This window comes from Notothenia rossii (assembly GCF_949606895.1).
Source record: "Notothenia rossii genome assembly, chromosome: 3".
In the NCBI taxonomy this organism is placed as follows: domain Eukaryota; kingdom Metazoa; phylum Chordata; class Actinopteri; order Perciformes; family Nototheniidae; genus Notothenia; species Notothenia rossii.
In genome coordinates this window covers 56,913,970-56,932,346 of record NC_136901.1, presented here as the reverse complement: position 1 = coordinate 56,932,346, position 18,377 = coordinate 56,913,970, and the positions used below count along the sequence as shown (strand labels likewise).

At 40.4% G+C, this 18,377-nt stretch overlaps 1 protein-coding gene across 6 annotated transcripts in view; it reads left to right on the top strand.

Moving 5' to 3' along the window:
* Positions 1 to 18,377, top strand: part of LOC307032568 (alpha-1,3-mannosyl-glycoprotein 4-beta-N-acetylglucosaminyltransferase B-like) — a gene marked incomplete at its 3' end in the record, with an annotated part of 85,983 nt that overhangs the window by 64,859 nt on the left and 2,747 nt on the right. For 2 of the 6 annotated variants that reach the window (XM_079670646.1, XM_079670645.1), the window contains 8 exons: positions 2,952 to 3,027; positions 5,186 to 5,300; positions 5,492 to 5,622; positions 7,629 to 7,736; positions 9,898 to 10,091; positions 13,778 to 13,856; positions 16,799 to 16,874; positions 17,758 to 17,870. In XM_079670646.1, coding sequence (XP_079526772.1) covers positions 2,952 to 3,027; positions 5,186 to 5,300; positions 5,492 to 5,622; positions 7,629 to 7,736; positions 9,898 to 10,091; positions 13,778 to 13,856; positions 16,799 to 16,874; positions 17,758 to 17,870 — 892 coding nt within the window. Of the gene's footprint in view, positions 1 to 2,951; positions 3,028 to 5,185; positions 5,301 to 5,491; positions 5,623 to 7,628; positions 7,737 to 9,897; positions 10,092 to 13,302; positions 13,348 to 13,777; positions 13,857 to 16,798; positions 16,875 to 17,757; positions 17,877 to 18,377 lie in introns of those variants that run through there. The other 4 variants (XM_079670644.1, XM_079670647.1, XR_013806303.1 and 1 more) reach the window with 4 other exon arrangements.

Below are 18,377 nucleotides of genomic sequence, written 5' to 3'. Positions count from 1 at the left end.
AGATCGAGCAAGACAAGAATAGAGACAAGTCCCTTGTCTGAGGCTATTAGAATGTCATTTGTGACTTTAACCAGAGCTGTCTCTGTGCTATTTTGTGTACTAAAGCCAGACTGAAAATCTTCAAATAAAACATAGTTTTTTAAGTAATCGCACAGCTGTTTTGCGACTGCTTTCTCAAAAAGTTTTGAGAGGAACGGAAGATTAGAAATAGGTCTATAGTTGGCTAAAACCTCTGGATCGAGGTTGTGCTTTTTAAGAAGCGGTTTTATCACTGCTACTTTGAATGATTGTGGAACATAGCCTGATAATAAAGACATATTCATAATATTTAATAAAGAAGTGCTAATTAATGGAAAAACTTATTTTAACAGCTTAGTTGGAATCGGGTCTAAGATACACGTTGATGGTTTAGAAGATAGAATCATTTAATTTAATTGTTCAAGGTTTATGGCTGAAAAGCATTCTAGTTTACTATCTAGTGTAATATTAGAACTTACGTTTCCGGGAGCTGTTGATAATACTATACTGGTCAAAGGCGGTCATTAATTTTGTTTCTAAGAGTAACAATTTTATCGTTAAAAAAGCACATAAAATCATTACTACTGAGTGCTATGGGAATAGAAGGCTCAGTCGAGCTGTGGCTCTCTGTCAGCCTGGCTACATTGCTGAAAAGAAATCTTGCATTATTCTTATTCTCATCTATTAATGAAGAGTAGTAGGCTGCTCTCGCTTTACGCAGTGCTTTCTTATATTCATTGAGAGTGATATGCCAAATTAAACGAGATTCTTCAAGTTTGGTGGAACGCCATATCCTTATCCTTTCAAGTTGTCTCGACTTTTGCTTTATTTTGCGGGTTTTGGCGTTATGCCATGGAGCTAATCTATGTTGTTTTATTTTCTTCTTTTTCAAAGGAGCAATAGAGTCTAATTTTATTCGCAGCGCATCTGTAGCACTATCAACAACATGATCAATTTGGGGTGGTGTACATTTTGTATAAGTTTCCTCCCTTACATGCAGACATGCTATCGAGTTAAGTATTGGTGGAATCTCTTCCTTAAATATGGCTATAGCACTAACAGATAGGTTTCTGCTGCAGGAGCTTTTGACTAATGCTTTGTAGTCTAGTAACAGTACTTCAAAAGTTACTAAGAAATGGTTGGATAAAGCAGAATTATGCGGTTCGACTAATAGTTGCTCAATTTCAATACCATAAGTCAGAACAAGGTCGAGAGTGTGATTATAGCAGTGGGTTGGTTTATTTACACTCTGACAGAAACCAACAGAATCTAATATAGAGTTAAATGCAACAGTAAGGCTATTTTTATCATCGTCAACATGAATATTAAAGTCACCTACGATAATTACTTTATCTGTTTTAAGTACCAAAGTTGATAAAAACTCAGAGAATTCTGATAAGAATTCTGAATAAGGACCTGGTGCACGGTACACTGTTCAGCGCTTTGCTTCCAATCCCTGCACTGCAGCCGTGCCTGCAGTCCCGCTCCTCTCAAGCACGCTCTAAGTCCCTCCCCTCTCTCGTGCACGCGCTAGCTGCCAGAGCATGTGAGAAAGCGAGAAGCATGGCTGCAAGTGGGAGTGCAACTGCCGCTGCGCCTCGGCTTGCCAACAAAAAAGACGCCAGAAGCGAAAAACAAAAAAGTTGTTTATAGATGATGCTTAATTTTATTTAATACAAATTCTAGTCATTTATTTTATTTATTGTTCTCATTGTTTAAAAGTTTGTGTTATGGTTATGGTTCTGGTCTGAAATAAAGCACAATAATTACATTTAAGACCCTGTTTCCCTTTTCTTAAGAAAAGTATCGAAAAATAATCGGAATCGCAATTCTTGACTTGATATCGGTATCGAAACCAAAATGTTGGTATCGTGACAACACTAGACGAGATTAACCTGAGCAATAACAGTTAATGGAGAGTACGGCAAATACAAGTTGTTACAAGCAGTGGCGCTGAGCAAATCGACTAGAACGTGACCACACACAGTTGTGAAAAAAACACACTTTATAAAGTCAGGCAACACTAACCAGGCTTAGTGTGATTCTGTTTGATTTTACCTTACTTTAATGACCAACTGTTCGCTGTTATTGATCATTGTGGAGAGCAGGCAGACATTTTCCTGTTGTTTTGTATTATTGCAGCTATCGGATGGAATCAATACATACTGAAACACATTCACTTATGGGGTTGGGGGATATTTATCAGCTGCTTTTGTGACAGTCAGACAGTGAATGCTTTCCAGCTGTCGCTGCCAAGAGTTAACGGTAAACTAAACTCTGCCGTGAGTTAACAGTAGATTAAACTCCGGTGGACGAGCAGCACTGCAGCGGTCGGTAAATGCCGCTGAAACACATTAATAAACAATGAACCACGGCACTCTGGAGAAAAGTATAAGGGTTGAGAAGTAGTTATTTCATTTAATCTGGCTTCGTATGACACGATCATCGACCCGACGCAGTCCTTCGTCGTTGTTGTTGTTGTGAGCGGCGTTTGGGAGAAACGTAAACCGACGTAAACGGTGACTTCCTGACGCAGCAGCGGTGGCCAGTCGGGCTCGGTTTAAACACAAGTGGTGCTACAGAGAAGAACCAGTTCAGCACCAGAAAAGCACAAAAACGAATCTTGAACCGGATCCGGTTGGGTGGAAAAAGGGTATGGTGGAAAAAGGGCATGAGTAACACAACAAATGAATCCGTCTGGAGAGCTGTGATGGAGGCTTACTTAAAGCATATTCAAGTATCAAGCATCATTTACCTACATTTCATAACTTAATTTATGAGGCAGTATACCTCACCTCTATAAGTAACCCTGCCCTTCGTATGTTTTCTGTACGTGGCCCTCAGTAAAAACAGTTTGGACACCCCTGGTCTAAAGTGAAAGACAGATCCATGTTTGTGTGTTCATGTGTGCAGCTTTCCTGTATTTGTATCAGATGGCGAACAAAGCAGAATCTGGACTTCAGCTTCCTCATGCTCTACGCTCACGACAAAGGAAGATTCTATGTTCAGGTAGAGTTCGAAGGTCAGATAGTTATTGATGTGCCTCAAATTATATGTAAATACAATTTACATAATGTCGAAATACAACCCAATATTCAGATTGTTAAATGATAAACACTGATGTCAGATGACCATATGCTGTATTCAACTTAACCAAACACAGCTCCTGGTAGTGTTCGTTTGAAACAAACAAATATCCACCATTGCTCAATATAAAATATCATAAAATACTTTTTCAATGGGGTCATAAATCCATCACAAATATAATTCTGATGCGCACACACACACTTTTCCTGCTTCAAGCAAATGTAAAAGAAATCCAAATGTACATGTATTTGAAAAATGTTCATCAAAAACACATTTGAATGTTGTTACAACTATTCACAAACTGTTGAGCCTGCATTTAGAAACTGTTAGTCGTGTGTGTACTTCCATTCTATTTTAGCCAATCAGATGAGTGTGCCACTACGCGGCATGATTTATTACGCTATGCCCAGGAATGGAAGGGAACCAAGGGAATCCCAAGAAACAAGTCAGACAGCTGTTTTGGTAAAAATGTGTTTCACATATTTCTGTCTTGTGCAGTGCTGAAACTATCAAACGAAGGCATAGAAGTCCGTAAAGCTACCCAAAAGAATGCAGACGAATGCAACAGCAACTGGATTGAAGATCACATGCGTTCACCAACTTGGAAAATGAAGCATGGAGATTGGATGAAATGCAGGTGACACAAGACAATCCACGCCAAAGACCTCATCTGACCTCCTAGAAGCTGCAGCGCCGGGATGGGGCCTAAGCTAGCTAGGATCCACTACCCAGCATGCCCCTGGCTGATGTCCGTTCGCAGGAAAATAAGACTAACGCTAAACCTGCAGACAAAACATTTAATTGTAATGTCAAGACTGTAAGCCAAGGCGTGTGTTCTTTAACTTTAGCTCGTAAGTTAGCTACATTCTAACTTACCTCAGCTGAAGTCAAATGGTAACAAGCCTGGGTGCCGGCGTCTCTTCTTCCACGTTGTGGATGTAACCTTCAATCAAGTTGATGTATCCCTTTGTTTGAATTATTTTGGGGATCTTTGCAGACTTATCTGCCCACGTTTGATTATTTCAGCACTGGTGGTCACAAAACCTTTTGGACCAATATGCCAAAGCTATCTCACTGAGCAGTTTGTGAGGGATTCCTTTCCATCTAGTTTCCAGGTTCCGAACCAGAGTATCCGCATGCTGGAATTATCCAACTAGCTATCTAATAAGCTAGACGCTAAATTAGTAAAACGACATTCTTTATCCAACCACTTTTGTCACAGCGTAGGAAAGCACATTGGTGTCACAGCACAGCGCCCTGCACCTTTATATGGATTTGAATGTAAGGCCTCCAACTAGCTTTGCCATTTTAACTAATACCCTTGAAGCGCTCATGTGATAAAAAAGTAATTTGCGAATAGCACAACTTCTGGGGAGTGTCAAAGTTTACAACAACATGCAAATACTGTTAAATACATATACTTCACCATTTATATTACATTTATTGAAAATAGTGAAGATTTGTGTCTATCGGAAATATATTTGTGAACCGTATTTTCAAACCCTGTATATACACTGCATGCACAATAATTAGGCAAGTTGTGCTTTGAGGATCATTTTATGATTGAACAACTAGAGTGCTCTTGGTCAATGCAAAATGTAATTTAAGTAAAAGTGAGGTTTTGGCTTTCTAAGGAGAAAATCTATGTGTGCACAATTATTGGGCAACTATTAGTGTTCAGAATTATTATGCAATTAGAGGAACAACGAAAATGTTCCCATCTCACTAGTTTGTTCTCATCTGTTAAAGTGAGAATAATAAACAAACAGCTCAAAATGTACAAATAAACATTTCTGAGATTAAAAAAAAATACTCACTTGCCTAATAATTGTGCACACCTATACAACAATTACCAATTATTGTGTTAATTGAAGCGGCAATAGAAGCATTTATGTTTAAATCGCAAAAGACATTTATGAATCTTTGCAAGTACATCCACTAATAATAATATTAAGTCTGATTTGACTTCATAATTCTCTGCCACAGAGAGTGGTTTGACTGCAGGCTTGAAATGAATGTAAAGGTTTTATGATGTGGCGTAGTCACTCTTTCAAACGTTCTCGTGTCCTGTGTGTTGCAGTTAGAGGATGATGTTGTTGCGAAGGCCGGCTACTTCAACAACATGAAGACCTTCGCCACCCTGAATGATTCCAAGCAATGGCTCTTCCTGGAGTTTTCCCAGCTCGGATTTATAGGTGTGTCTGTGTGTTTGTCTGTGTGTCTTAGCATTAAAGTGGGAAGGCGTTCCACTAATGAGCCTTGTTTTGTGTCTGTCTGTCTGTCTGTCTGTCTGTCTGTCTGTCTGTCTGTCTGTCTGTCTGTCTGTCTGTCTGTCTGTCTGTCTGTCTGTCTGTCTGTCTGTCTGTCTCACTCACTCATCCTTCAGGCAAGATGTTTCGAACCGGTGACCTCCCGATGATTACGGAGTTCTTCCTGATGTTCCACAAAGACAAACCAGTCGACTGGCTGTTGGATCACATCCTGTGGGTGAAAGCTTGCAACCCAGAGAAAGACGCAGTAAGTCAGTTGTGCGAACCAGCTCATGATGAAGAATACAGGATATTTTTGTTTGTTATGAAGTTGTTCTCTTATCTCCACTCTGCTCGTCTTGATGTATACATTAGGTTTCATCCTTGTTTGTATTCCGGCCAACGATTGTAGTGCCTCTTCCATACTTTGCTTTAGATTTTCTTTTCTAGGGCTGCAGTCATGGGTGTACAGCGTGAACAGGGCCTAGCTTTTGGTTTAACTTCTTCAGTTTCAAAGGGGAGATTGTGTTGAGAGCTGAGCTGAAATCAACCCACCTCATTGTGAAATAGGTGTAGAGCAGGGGTGTCAAACTCAAGGCCCGGGGGCCAAACCGGGGCCGCGACTTCATTTCATGTGGCCCCACAAGAGCTTGCAAAGAACATAATATGTTTATTATACAGTTAAATGCCGCTTTGCAGAAGCACATTGCCCATTTACTACATGTCCCACAATGCATCTCAAATTAGATTTTTTTCTCGGAATTTGACTTTTTTTTTTAAATGTTACTTTTCTTTCAAAATGTCAAAAAAAAAATCCAGAATTTGTCTTTTCTTTTAAAATCATTTTGTGACATGAGCACTGAAGAGACTTGCAATTGTTTGCCCTAGACTTCTGATTTCAGACGTAGTTAATTATGAAGTTATTACCTTATCCCATAATAATCCAATGCAGAGGCAATAATGTTATATAATACATTATTTTATATATATTAGTCTTATATATAAAACTGGCGCTTTGAGTGCAACCTTGATGCTAATCTGGCCCGAGTTGAAATTTAGTTTGACACCCCTGGTGTAGAGTATTAGATGGGGACAGTTGAATGCAGATTATACAGGTGCTTAGTTTATTCCTTAAAGAGGCCCTATTCAGTTTTCTATTTCCTGTAGTAAGGAAACAGGAAATGTTTAACCTTGTTATATAGGTTTTTGTGCATGTAAATGGTCTACAAAGACTAAAGTCCCCCAAAATGTGTGACATAGTGACATCACTATATAACACTTGTGCTTCTATTGCCCAGCGCTCCAACACATTTTACGTGATTGGCTAAGGGGCGGGACATCTGTAAGCAGTTGACCAATCACAACAAAGCCGGCCAGCTAACCAATCAGCTCTGGTTTCAGACAGAGGGAGAAAAGAGGTGCTGCAGCATAGGCAGTATGAGAAAAATAAAGAGCTTTTTGAACATTAAAGCATGGAGACATGTCCCAGTAGAGACACTACATACTGATATACACCTGAACATCAGCAGGAGAGGACTCTTTATAGTAGACACACTACATACTGATATACACCTGAACATCAGCAGGAGAGAACTCTTTAAAGTAGAGACACTACATACTGATATACACCTGAACATCAGCAGGAGAGGACTCTTTAAAGTAGAGACACTACATACTGATATACACCTGAACACCAGCAGGAGAGGACTCTTTAAAGTAGAGACACTACATACTGATATACACCTGAACATCAGCAGGAGAGGACTCTTTAAAGTAGAGACACTACATACTGATATACACCTGAACATCAGCAGGAGAGAACTCTTTAAAGTAGAGACACTACATACTGATATACACCTGAACATCAGCAGGAGAGGACTCTTTAAAGTAGAGACACTACATACTGATATACACCTGAACACCAGCAGGAGAGGACTCTTTAAAGTAGAGACACTACATACTGATATACACCTGAACATCAGCAGCAGAGGACTCTTTAAAGTAGAGACACTACATACAAGTATGATCCTGAACATTTGCATAAAAGGGCCTCTTTAAAGATTCATTATAACCTTAGCAACCTCTGAGAGGGAAAATAATGTTGGCAACAGCAAAACAAGAATATTCAATAGTGTTTATGAAACACAGTAATGTACATCATAAGATACCGGCTTGCAAAACATTTTAAATGTTTGATAAATAGTACATACCTGAGAAGTTAAGGATACTGATAATGAAGTTGAGTTTCTGACGATGGTGTGTCGTCTCATTCAGAAACACTGTACACAACAGAAGGCTTTGCATAAGAAGAGATACAAGCCCTCCCTCTTCCAGCATATGGGCCTCCACTCCTCTCTGCCCGGGAAGGTCCAGTATCTGAAGGTGAGTGCCTTCCTGACTGAAGCTGAAACTGTGATAGCATCTTTCCTGTCATAATAATGAGGAGTTTGTAGTGTTGCCCGTTACTGTAAAATAAATGCTGCAGATTTGTTTTTAAAGCATCTCACACAATAAGTACACATTACATCACATTACATGTCACTTGTTAGAGCCATCTTTCACATGCAGGCCTCCTGCTCACCTTTTGATTGAAACATCTTTTATTGCAGTTCAAACACCGATATTTTTGAGTGAAGTTGGGCTCACTTGCTCCAATTTTTGAGAACCTTATAGAATTCCGGTCCCAAACTCATCACTTCTCACATGTATATAGTATAGAGTTCAACATATTTAGTGGGGCAAAAAAGTATTTAGTCAGCCACCAATTGTGCAAGTTCTCCCACTTAAAAAGATGAGAGGCCTGTAATTTTCATCCTAGGTATACCTCAACTATGAGAGACAAAATGAGAAAAGAAAAATCCAGAAAATCATATTGTCTCATTTTTAAATAATTTATTTGCCAATTATGGTGGAAAATAAGTATTTGGTCAATAACAAAAGTTCATCTCAATACTTTGTTATATACCCTTTGTTGGAAATGACAGAGGTCAAACGTTTTCTGTTTTCTTCACAAGGTTTTCACACACTGTTGCTGGTATTTTGGCCCATTCCTCCATGCAGATCTCCTCTAGAGCAGTGATGTTTTGGGGCTGTCGCTGGGCAACACGGACTTTCAACTCCCTCCAAAGATTTTCTATGGGGTTGAGATCTGGAGACTGGCTAGGCCACTCCAGGACCTTGAAATGCTTCTTACGAAGCCACTCCTTCGTTGCCCGGGCGGTGTGTTTGGGATCATTGTCATGCTGAAAGACCCAGCTACGTTTCATCTTCAATGCCCTTGCTGATGGAAGGAGGTTGTCACTCAAAATCTCATGATACATGGCCCCATTCATTCTTTCCTTTACACGGATCAGTCGCCCTGGTCCCTTTGCAGAAAAACAGCCCCAAAGCATGATGTTTCCACCCCCATGTTTCACAGGAGCTATGGTGTTCTTTGGATGCAACTCAGCATTCTTTCTCCTCCAAACACGTCTAGTTGAGTTTTTACCAAAAAGTTCTATTTTGGTTTCATCTGACCATATGACATTCTCCCAATCCTCTTCTGGATCGTCTAAATGCTCTCTAGCAAACTTCAGACGGGCCTGGACATGTACTGGCTTAAGCAGGGGGACACGTCTGGCACTGCAGGATTTGAGTTCCTGGCGGCGTAGTGTGTTACTGATGGTAGCCTTTGTTACTTTGGTCCCAGCTCTCTGCAGGTCATTGACTAGGTCCCCCCGTGTGGTTCTGGGATTTTTGCTCACCGTTCTTGTGATCGTTTTGACTCCACGGGGTGAGATCTTGCGTGGAGCCCCAGATCGAGGGAGATTATCAGTGGTCTTGTATGTCTTCCATTTTCTAATAATTGCTCCCACAGTTGATTTCTTCACACCAAGCTGCTTACCTATTGCAGATTCAGTCTTCCCAGCCTGGTGCAGGTCTACAATTTTTTCTGGTGTCGTTTGACGGCTCTTTGATCTTGGTCTCATTTGGTCTCTCATAGTTGAGGCATACCTAGGATGAAAATTACAGGCCTCTCTTATCTTTTTAAGTGGGAGAACTTGCACAATTGGTGGCTGACTAAATACTTTTTTGCCCCACTGTATATCATTACATGTATTATTGAATACTTGATTGAACACAGGTCTACGCCCAGTCATATTACCCCCCTGCTAAATTGACTTTGTCATATGAGACCAGAGAAACAAATGTGTTTTGCGTGTGTTACTCCTTCAGAAAATTTTGGAATATTAATTCACGTAATGAGTGGGATAATGTGCAGTGAGCAGGCCATCATTGCAAAAGGATTAGAGTGATTCATGTACTGTTCACACTGTCTGGGTCCCTTTCGCAATAACGACCACCTCACTGCATATATGCCTTATGTATATATAGATAAGAACCCTGATGTGTGAGAGCAGCATGCAGTGCAGGCCCTTGTCTGCTGTGTGGATGAGAGAGGTGTGGACATGTTTGAACTAAGAGGGTGTCGCCCTCTTTAAGTGTTAGCCACATCCAGTTGTTTCTGTAATGAATCGTTATTGATCATTTGTGGGTTTTTCAGGACAAAGACTTTGGAAAGCAGGCTCTGTATCAGGTTCACAGTAACCCGGCTGCAGAGGTCAGCAGCAGCCTGAAACATTACCAGCAGCACAGTCTGGAGCGAGCCTACACAGGAAAGGACTTCTTCTGGGCATTAACACCCATCAAGAACGACTACATCCTCTTCAACTTCACCCAACCCATCAACATTACCAGGTCAGTTTAAAAGCACACCTGTGTTAACCTGTTTCAACATACAGTTACACCCGGGAAAAAACTCCAACAGCATTCCATTGTTCACAGATGATATCCTTCTACACAGCCAGTCTAAACAAAAATCTCTACCCCACTAATATTTTGTTGGACCGCCTTCAGCTTTATCGGTCCAACGAAATTCATTCGTCGTATCAATAAGCTGCTGCAATGTCTAAAAATCTATTTCTGTTCAGAATTGCAATAATTTTCCGCCAAGATCTTGTACTGAAGCGCCCATCATTCTGGAACAGGATACATCTGGATTCATTGATTTGGTTTTAGTAATGCGTTTGACAGTTCTTAACCCGATTAGTAGCTTCAGCAATCTCTAGTTGTTTTTCTTTGCTTGATGCAGGCCAATCATTTGACCCTTCTGAGACTGATTGACATCCTTTCCAGGACCACAGGATATGTCTTCTTACATGGTTGTTTAAGAAATGAGAAGCTACTCACATCATCAGCTAGGGCTAAATAACTTGTTGCCAGCTGAAACATATTCATCACAGCAGTAATTATCCAATGGAAGGCTCTTACAGATTGGCTTAGTTAAATCCAGTTGGTGACTTATGACTTGGATAACTTCCTGTTTACCCTGTCTTTACAAGGCTTTATGATTTATGAAATTAAAATACAACAACTAAGAAATCTATTGGCAACAACAATGTCATGCAAGCTTGTGGGTTAAATAACACTCCGAAGAAGAAAAAACTGGAATAGCCATACTGTATGCACTCAAGATATCTGAATGAAAATGTGTTCTATGGATATCCACGATTCTCCTCTTTACAAACCTGCTCATTTTATATTCAAATCAGTTTGAGGCAAAACTAATGCAGGTTTTTGCATGCAGTGTGCTATTTTCTCTTCATTTTTAAAAGTTGTGTTTTAAATGTTTCTGCATACTCTGGTCCCTCCACTGCCTTGGAATTGGACAATTTGGGTACGACTGTAAAGCTGGGACTCCAATAAACCCAATTATATTTGACACTTCACCAAAAACCAAAAATCCTCCTCATGGTCTTGGGGAAAGAGTCATTGAGGTTTCCGGGCCTGAGCACATTGATGGACAAGGCAAACATGACTGGACCCACATGTTGTTATTTCAATGAATTTGAACTCTATTCAACCTTTGAATTACCTACTGTTGCTTCAAAACCCACCCACTTAACACACATACAGCCAGTGTTCTCAGTGTTGTGTGGTTTAGTGCCGTGTGAAAACAGAATGTGTGAACGTACATGTTATAACACATTAAACTCAGGGGAATCACTCCTCAGTTTGTACTGTTTGTTTTTCAAATCATTTATCATCAAGTTGAAAACAAGTGATAATGTATCCGAACAACCAAACGGACCACATACAACTGTCTTCATCCATATATATTTATTATTTTATTTGTATTTATCGTCATTTTCATTCAGGCTCACAATTTGTGAGTGTTGGGTTTAACACCCTATAAGTCAGTGTTCAAAATGCAAGATACATAAATGTAGACTAAATGAATAATATAAAGTCAATCAATCAATCAATCAATCAATCAATCAATCAATCAATCAATCAATCAATCAATCCATGTTTATTTATATAGCCCAATATCACAAATGTTACATGCTATCCTGGCTCCAAAATGGTGGAATGAGCTCCCCACTGAAATCAGGACAGCAGAAAGCTTACACATCTTCCGGCGCAGACTGAAAACTCATCTCTTTAGACTCCACTTCGAGCGATTGAATTACTAACAAAGCACTTATATACTAATAAAGGGCTGGCTTATCTAAAGCCAGTTGAGTAGCACTTGAAATGTTTGGCTCTATGAAACCTGATGTACTTATATGATTCTGTTTTCTTCAAGTTTGTATCTTCCTGGTCGAATGTACTTATTGTAAGTCGCTTTGGATAAAAGCGTCAGCTAAATGCAATGTAATGTAATGTCTCAGTGAACTTCACAGTTTGTACAGAATATCAGTATGACAATACGACACCCTCTGTCCTGAGACCCTCACATCGTACAAGGAAAAACTTCCGGAGAAAACCCACAGTTTAAAGTGAAAAATGGGAGAAACCTCAGGGAGAGCAACAGAGGAGGGATCCCTCTCCCAGGACGGACAGACGTGCAATAGATGCCGTGTGCTAATCGAAGAGATAATACATTTTACAGCGTAGGTAGACCAAATGTTTGGAAAGACCAAATGTTTGGAAATGCATGTGTCTATAATAAGAAGATGAATCCACGATGCATTCTGCCGGTAGAACAGGTCCACTCAGCAGGACACAGTACAGAGAATAATTACAGAAAGCAGGGGTTATTAATGTGCAGGTGTGTCTGAAACAAACAGTAAGACATTGCTGCTGCTCTGGCAGAGATAACGGTGTGCATTTTATTAGTAGTAGATCAGCGAACATAACTTCCATCAGAGGTCTTTGCAGTGACTGTCAGCTGATCCAGATGCTTCAGCCGTCTTCACAAACAGAAGTCGCTTAACGTTGCGCTCCGAGGAAAGGACTCTTAAAACACATTTCCTTGCATCCTCTCCCTTTGTAAGCGAGGGAAGCGGGGATGAAAGTTAATCGACTAGTTATGCAGGGATAGACACTATCCTCCAAAGATGGCCGCTACGCCCCAGAATGCACCGCGGTTCCCATTCCCTTTAGCAGGCCTTCTCAAACTCCGGACCAAGGTCCGGATCCGGACCGAACTGCAAATCAATCCGGACCGAACCCTGTGTCCCATTTAAGAAAAAAGATTCTGATGTAAATCAATGTATATTTTCTTGTGTCTGACGCGTTGTGAGAATGAACGTGCATATATATTTACTTGTGTGCGCGAGCGTGACACACATTGCAGACCGCAAGTTTACCTTGAATTTCTAATGCTTCTAATGCCTTTTTTACCGAGGTTCAAGGCATTGGCTACAGACAAACATTGTCATTTCTCCCACTAGTTCAAGCCATCATACTGTATGTATTGAGTGTGTGTGTGTGTGTGTGTGTGTGTGTGTGTGTGTGTGTGTGTGTGTGTGTGTGTGTGTGTGTGTGTGTGTGTGTGTGTGTGTGTGTGTGTGTGTGTGTGTGTGTGTGTGTGTGTGTGTGTGTGTGTGTGTGTGTGTGTGTGTGTGTGTGTGTGCGTGTGCACGCGCGTGTGCGTGTATACAGGGCTGCGGTTTGCCGACAGGCAAGGCAGGCAAGTGCTTGGACCAGAAGGGGGCCCCCAAAGAAGGTAGATTAAGAAGGTCCACAGCAACGACAACATGAAACACCCTTTAATTTACTGCAACGACATGTCGGGAAACCCACTCATGCACCCCTTGCATAGCGCGCCGAAACTGCTTCTTAATTTCAGTTTCATTTCTCCGCTCCGGGTGTGGGAGAACGGACGGACGGACTTTACTGGCATTGATCCGGACCATTGACCTTTATAAAATTCACAAGTGGACCTTGAACAAAAAAGTTTGAGTACCCCTGCCTTATAGTATAGGAGAAGTGAAAGTGAACACTTGTCCTAATGCTACTGATGATGTGTCGCAGTACATATTGCTATTATTCACGAGGGCATTTCAGAATGAAATGATTGAATGTGAAACATTTGATGATGATGTTTGCACACATTTACTCCTGCTCATTACAGCACTCTGTTCTCTTTGCTGCAGGTATCTGTTTCGCAGCGGAAATATTGAGACAAGTGCAGATAAATTCTACAACACTACAGTGGAAGTGCTGCCTAGCTATGTGAGTTGATTGTGTGTGTGTGTGTGTGTGTGTGTGTGTGTGTGTGTGTGTGTGTGTGTGTGTGTGTGTGTGTGTGTGTGTGTGTGTGTGTGTGTGTGTGTGTGTGTGTGTGTGTGTGTGTGTGTGTGTGTGTGTGTGTGTGTGTGTGTGTGTGTGTGTGTGTGTGTGTGTGTGTGTGTGTGTGTGTGTCTGTTCCATTGCTGCAGTGGATGAGGTCTTGGTTTTCATGTCAGGTGTTGATGCCTTGCGGAAAATTGGCAAGGCATCAGAAAACACCCACAACAACAAGCTATCTGCTGTCACTCCACTGTGTGTGTGTGTGTGTGTGTGTGTGTGTGTGTGTGTGTGTGTGTGTGTGTGTGTGTGTGTGTGTGTGTGTGTGTGTGTGTGTGTGTGTGTGTGTGTGTGTGTGTGTGTGTGTGTGTGTGTGTGTGTGTGTGTGTGTGTGTGTGTGTGTGTGTGTGTGTGTGTGTGTGTGTGTGCCTGCCTGCCTGCCTGCCTGCCTGCCTGCCTGTTAATGGACACTCCTGCCGCACTAAAGGGGAAAAGTGGTCATGGCCCGGCTGACCTTTGAGTTACAAAGACATGGAATCGCGGTTGAAGATAAGAGGAAACACTGTCACGCCAGATGAGTTCAGTTCTTTACAGGATGTGCTCTGAAAAATAGGGCTCCCCGAAAGTAAATGGGTAATTCGAAAACTGACAGAGCTCCCTCTATACAAATCAAACTGTAGAAGGTGTGAAAGCACCTATTGTTTTAAATAATGGTCGGAATGTGACCTGTGAGCCTTCTGAATTACCGTGGGACAGCACATTCTAAACTAAAATGTTCAATCAATAAAGTAACATCTTATCTTATCTTAATAATATCTTCATATTAATAATAATAATAAATCATACAGTATGTGTCCGAAAGGGAGCAGGAGGAAGCAAACACTAAAATATACTGCATATTAAAGCAAACGATTGTAAAGGTTAAAGTATGAGCATAACAAATAAAGAAGTGTAATGTAAACATTTACATTATAATTATGATTATTTAATATATAAAGACTATATATTATTGAATTACAAGATTAGATATACTTTAGTTGATCTAAAATATTGATGTGTTCAAATGCTCTTCAAAACACAACTGAAAGTCCATGAAACTTGTCTTTCTGTATTTGTGAATGAAGCGTCATCTCCTGGTTAAAACCTGAAATTGAAAATCTGGCAACGCCCTCTTGGAAAATAGTGGGAGGGCTTAACATTCCTCTATACTGGTCTTAGGCAGGTCGTAGGCAGGAAGCTGTAAGCTGGAGTCCGAAATTCAGTGCTCCATCTGTATATATACAGTCTATGGTTCAGTTCCAAGGGTTCACATTGCAGGGAGACACCAACAGAACCACTTCTGACAGGACAAAGCGACAAGAGGAAAATGGATTAAGCACAAATGTCTAAAAAAGTATTAATTAAAGTACAAAAAATTATCTGCAGAATGATCATGTCGGAATGGTCAGCATGAAGAGGGTAGAAAGAAATAGAATGGCGAAATGTGAATTGCAAGTAACATATCTGTTTTTGCCTTTCTAGACTTTAAACATTGCGTTCTTATAATCTGTCACCCAAGAACTAACATGTTTTTCCTCACATCACTACCACATGTTATAGTATTCCTATGGCTTTCATTTTCTCTGCTCTACAATCAGTTTTGTATTCATATCTTATCACATTATCCACACTACTGACAGTCACATGTATATTATCAGTATAATACCATGGGAACTGGAACTCGGTCTTCCTGCTTTGAATGTTTCCAACACACCCAGATCAGGATAGGCACACCTATACTCCAGGAATGTGGACTACAGAATCCACTTAAACAAGAGAGATAGCCCAGGATCTTCTCATGTTCCTAGAATGCATTGGGTTTCTTTATATTGTGCATATCTACATCTTCTGAAGAGCCGAATAGTGACCTTGGAATGTGGGCTAATTATTAATAGATGATAATTGCATAGGAACACGGCACCGTGTGTGTGAGCTGTGTTGATTTCAGTGAGAAGTGACATTCTTATCTGAAGCAGGATTAGCAAGTCTGATAGCCACAAGGTCAGACTGAGACAAAGCATGCTCACAGTATCACGTCAGTTTGGTTGATAAAAACCTAAGAAGTTTAGTTGAGTTTATTTGTTTATAATGTCGTGGACAGTCCCCATTGATCAACTGTCACAAACAACAGTAAATGGGGCAGCTTAAGCAAACATTGCTAACTTGCAGCTGTTTTCCCCGGCCAGATATTAATGGACATCCTTAAAATCACAATACATCAACTGCATTAGTTATACAGAAAGGATGAAAGACAAATAGATACAGGCGATAAGACAAGTAGATACAGATGAAGAAAAAATTAAAGTTAGATTTTAGAATCCCACTTAAAACAACTATAGTTCTGTGCTCTGTGTTGACAGCCATGATATTCCTGGTGTTTCCACGGTTGGCAAAGAAAATGGCAGCTAAAAGCTAACGGCTACGTTTGTTTACCCCAGATGTAGAAAGATGTCAGGTGAAAATATATACAAAATACATGTAAAAAGAAGTGGTACAAAGACAGCTTCTGGCAGACAATGCATGCTCAAAGGCAGGCTTGGGGAGTAACTGATTACATATAAGGGGATTACTTTATAGGATACAAAAAAGGTAACTGTATTCCCTTCCCTTGTCCAGTTTTTAGCTTTTTATTAACCACGAGGTTTCACATATTATATTCTTATTATAAATAAGAGGCAGACGGCAGCTACAGAAACTGAGCAGGTACAGAAGAGGGGACGTGTGGCAGTCTTTCCCAAAAGGAAACCCTCATAATAATAATAATAATAATAATTGAAAAATACATATTTTACACAATCAAAATAATCAATAAATTATAAATAATGATTTGTTGTGTTTTCTTCCTTCAGGCGTCAGCACGAGACACACGGGTGGCTGCTTCGCCTTCTTATTACAGAGAATCTTATAAGGGTTTCATCATAATCTGTAAATATTTCTAATTAAATACACATTATAATACAAATAATCAAGTCATCACACATGCATGTATGTCACCAACACACATATAGAGTTCTGCAGCGTTGGAGTCTTTTTGGAGACGACCTGGAAGTTAGCATCGCAAGGGATCGCTCCATTAAAAGTAATGGGGTTTTTCCATTGGATTTTGGGATACTGCAAACAAATAAGATGTGTGGCAAACACATATTCATCATACTTCTTCGTTTTGTTCAGAAGGACACTTTTTTCATATTAACACCACTTTTATCATAGCCGAAGCTTAAATGCAATCGCAAAAGTCAAAGCATTAGGTTATAAAGGAACTACAGCACGGTCACATGACTTCATGTCAACACTGCTAAGCTAAAGGCGGCTAATGTTGGGCAAGATGACTTTTAGAAGTCTCATTTAGCCACTTGTTAGCAAAAACAGTTATAAAGACAGGTAAAAGCTTCAGGCTTTCACCTGTGGGGTGTTTACTGACGTAGTTTACATTGTCGAACAAAAGGTGAACATCTCTATACCTTTTGTTAACCACAACCTTATGTCTGAAATCAAACCAATAACCAGTTTTTAAATGTTTTGGCTTTGAGGCGACGAAGCCTAGAAGTCCAGAATGCCAACTAAGGATTAGGACTCATTCCTGCACCACTATATTCAGTAGAATCATGTGTTCAGCAGATATCATGACATTTGAATTATTGAATGATGTAATAAGCTAACCAACGCCTCCAACGCATGTCACCTCTGAAACTACAAGCATAGATTCATTTCATGTTGGCACCTGTACATTTTAAAATAGAAATATTAGGAGATTAGGAAATGATGCTTCAGCGAAAGAAGTTCAAAGCTGTGCGTGTCTGTGTTGCAGGTGCGTTTGTGGACGGGCTAGCTGCGGGGGACATTGAAGAATCACTGCAGCCGATCTCAGCGCTCCGCCTGCTGGTTCACTCTGACGCTGACGTCTGGGCTCTGCTGAGCGAGGTCTGAGAGCATGTGTTCATGTGTGTGTTCTTATATACACCACCCATCTAAACAACAGCGCTGTGAAGGATATGTGCATATTATAAAAACTAAACATAAGCGTTATATGAAATGATTAAACACATAGAAACACATTGACAGCCTGATACATACATGGACACTTATTCATTAGAACATATAGCCAGGATCTTTCCAAATTCCCTCCATATGGGAACAGATACCCCTTTTCCATTTAAATGACTTCTGTTCTAGTTCTGTGCTAGTGCTAGTATGCAGGTTGCTTTTCACCAACCTGAGTCTTGTAGAAGCCACGTCAGGATTACTGCATTTCTCAGCAACGCCAGAATAAATAACAACAACAACAATGGTGGACAGTGTGGAGCTGGGCTCATGATGCTGTTATTCTTACAAAACTGGATTTAATCGAAGAACAACTTGTCCAACTTGTGTGTCTTCTCCAGTGACGCTGCTATTAGTATGCCTCTATAGCCACGAATAAAAGAAGAG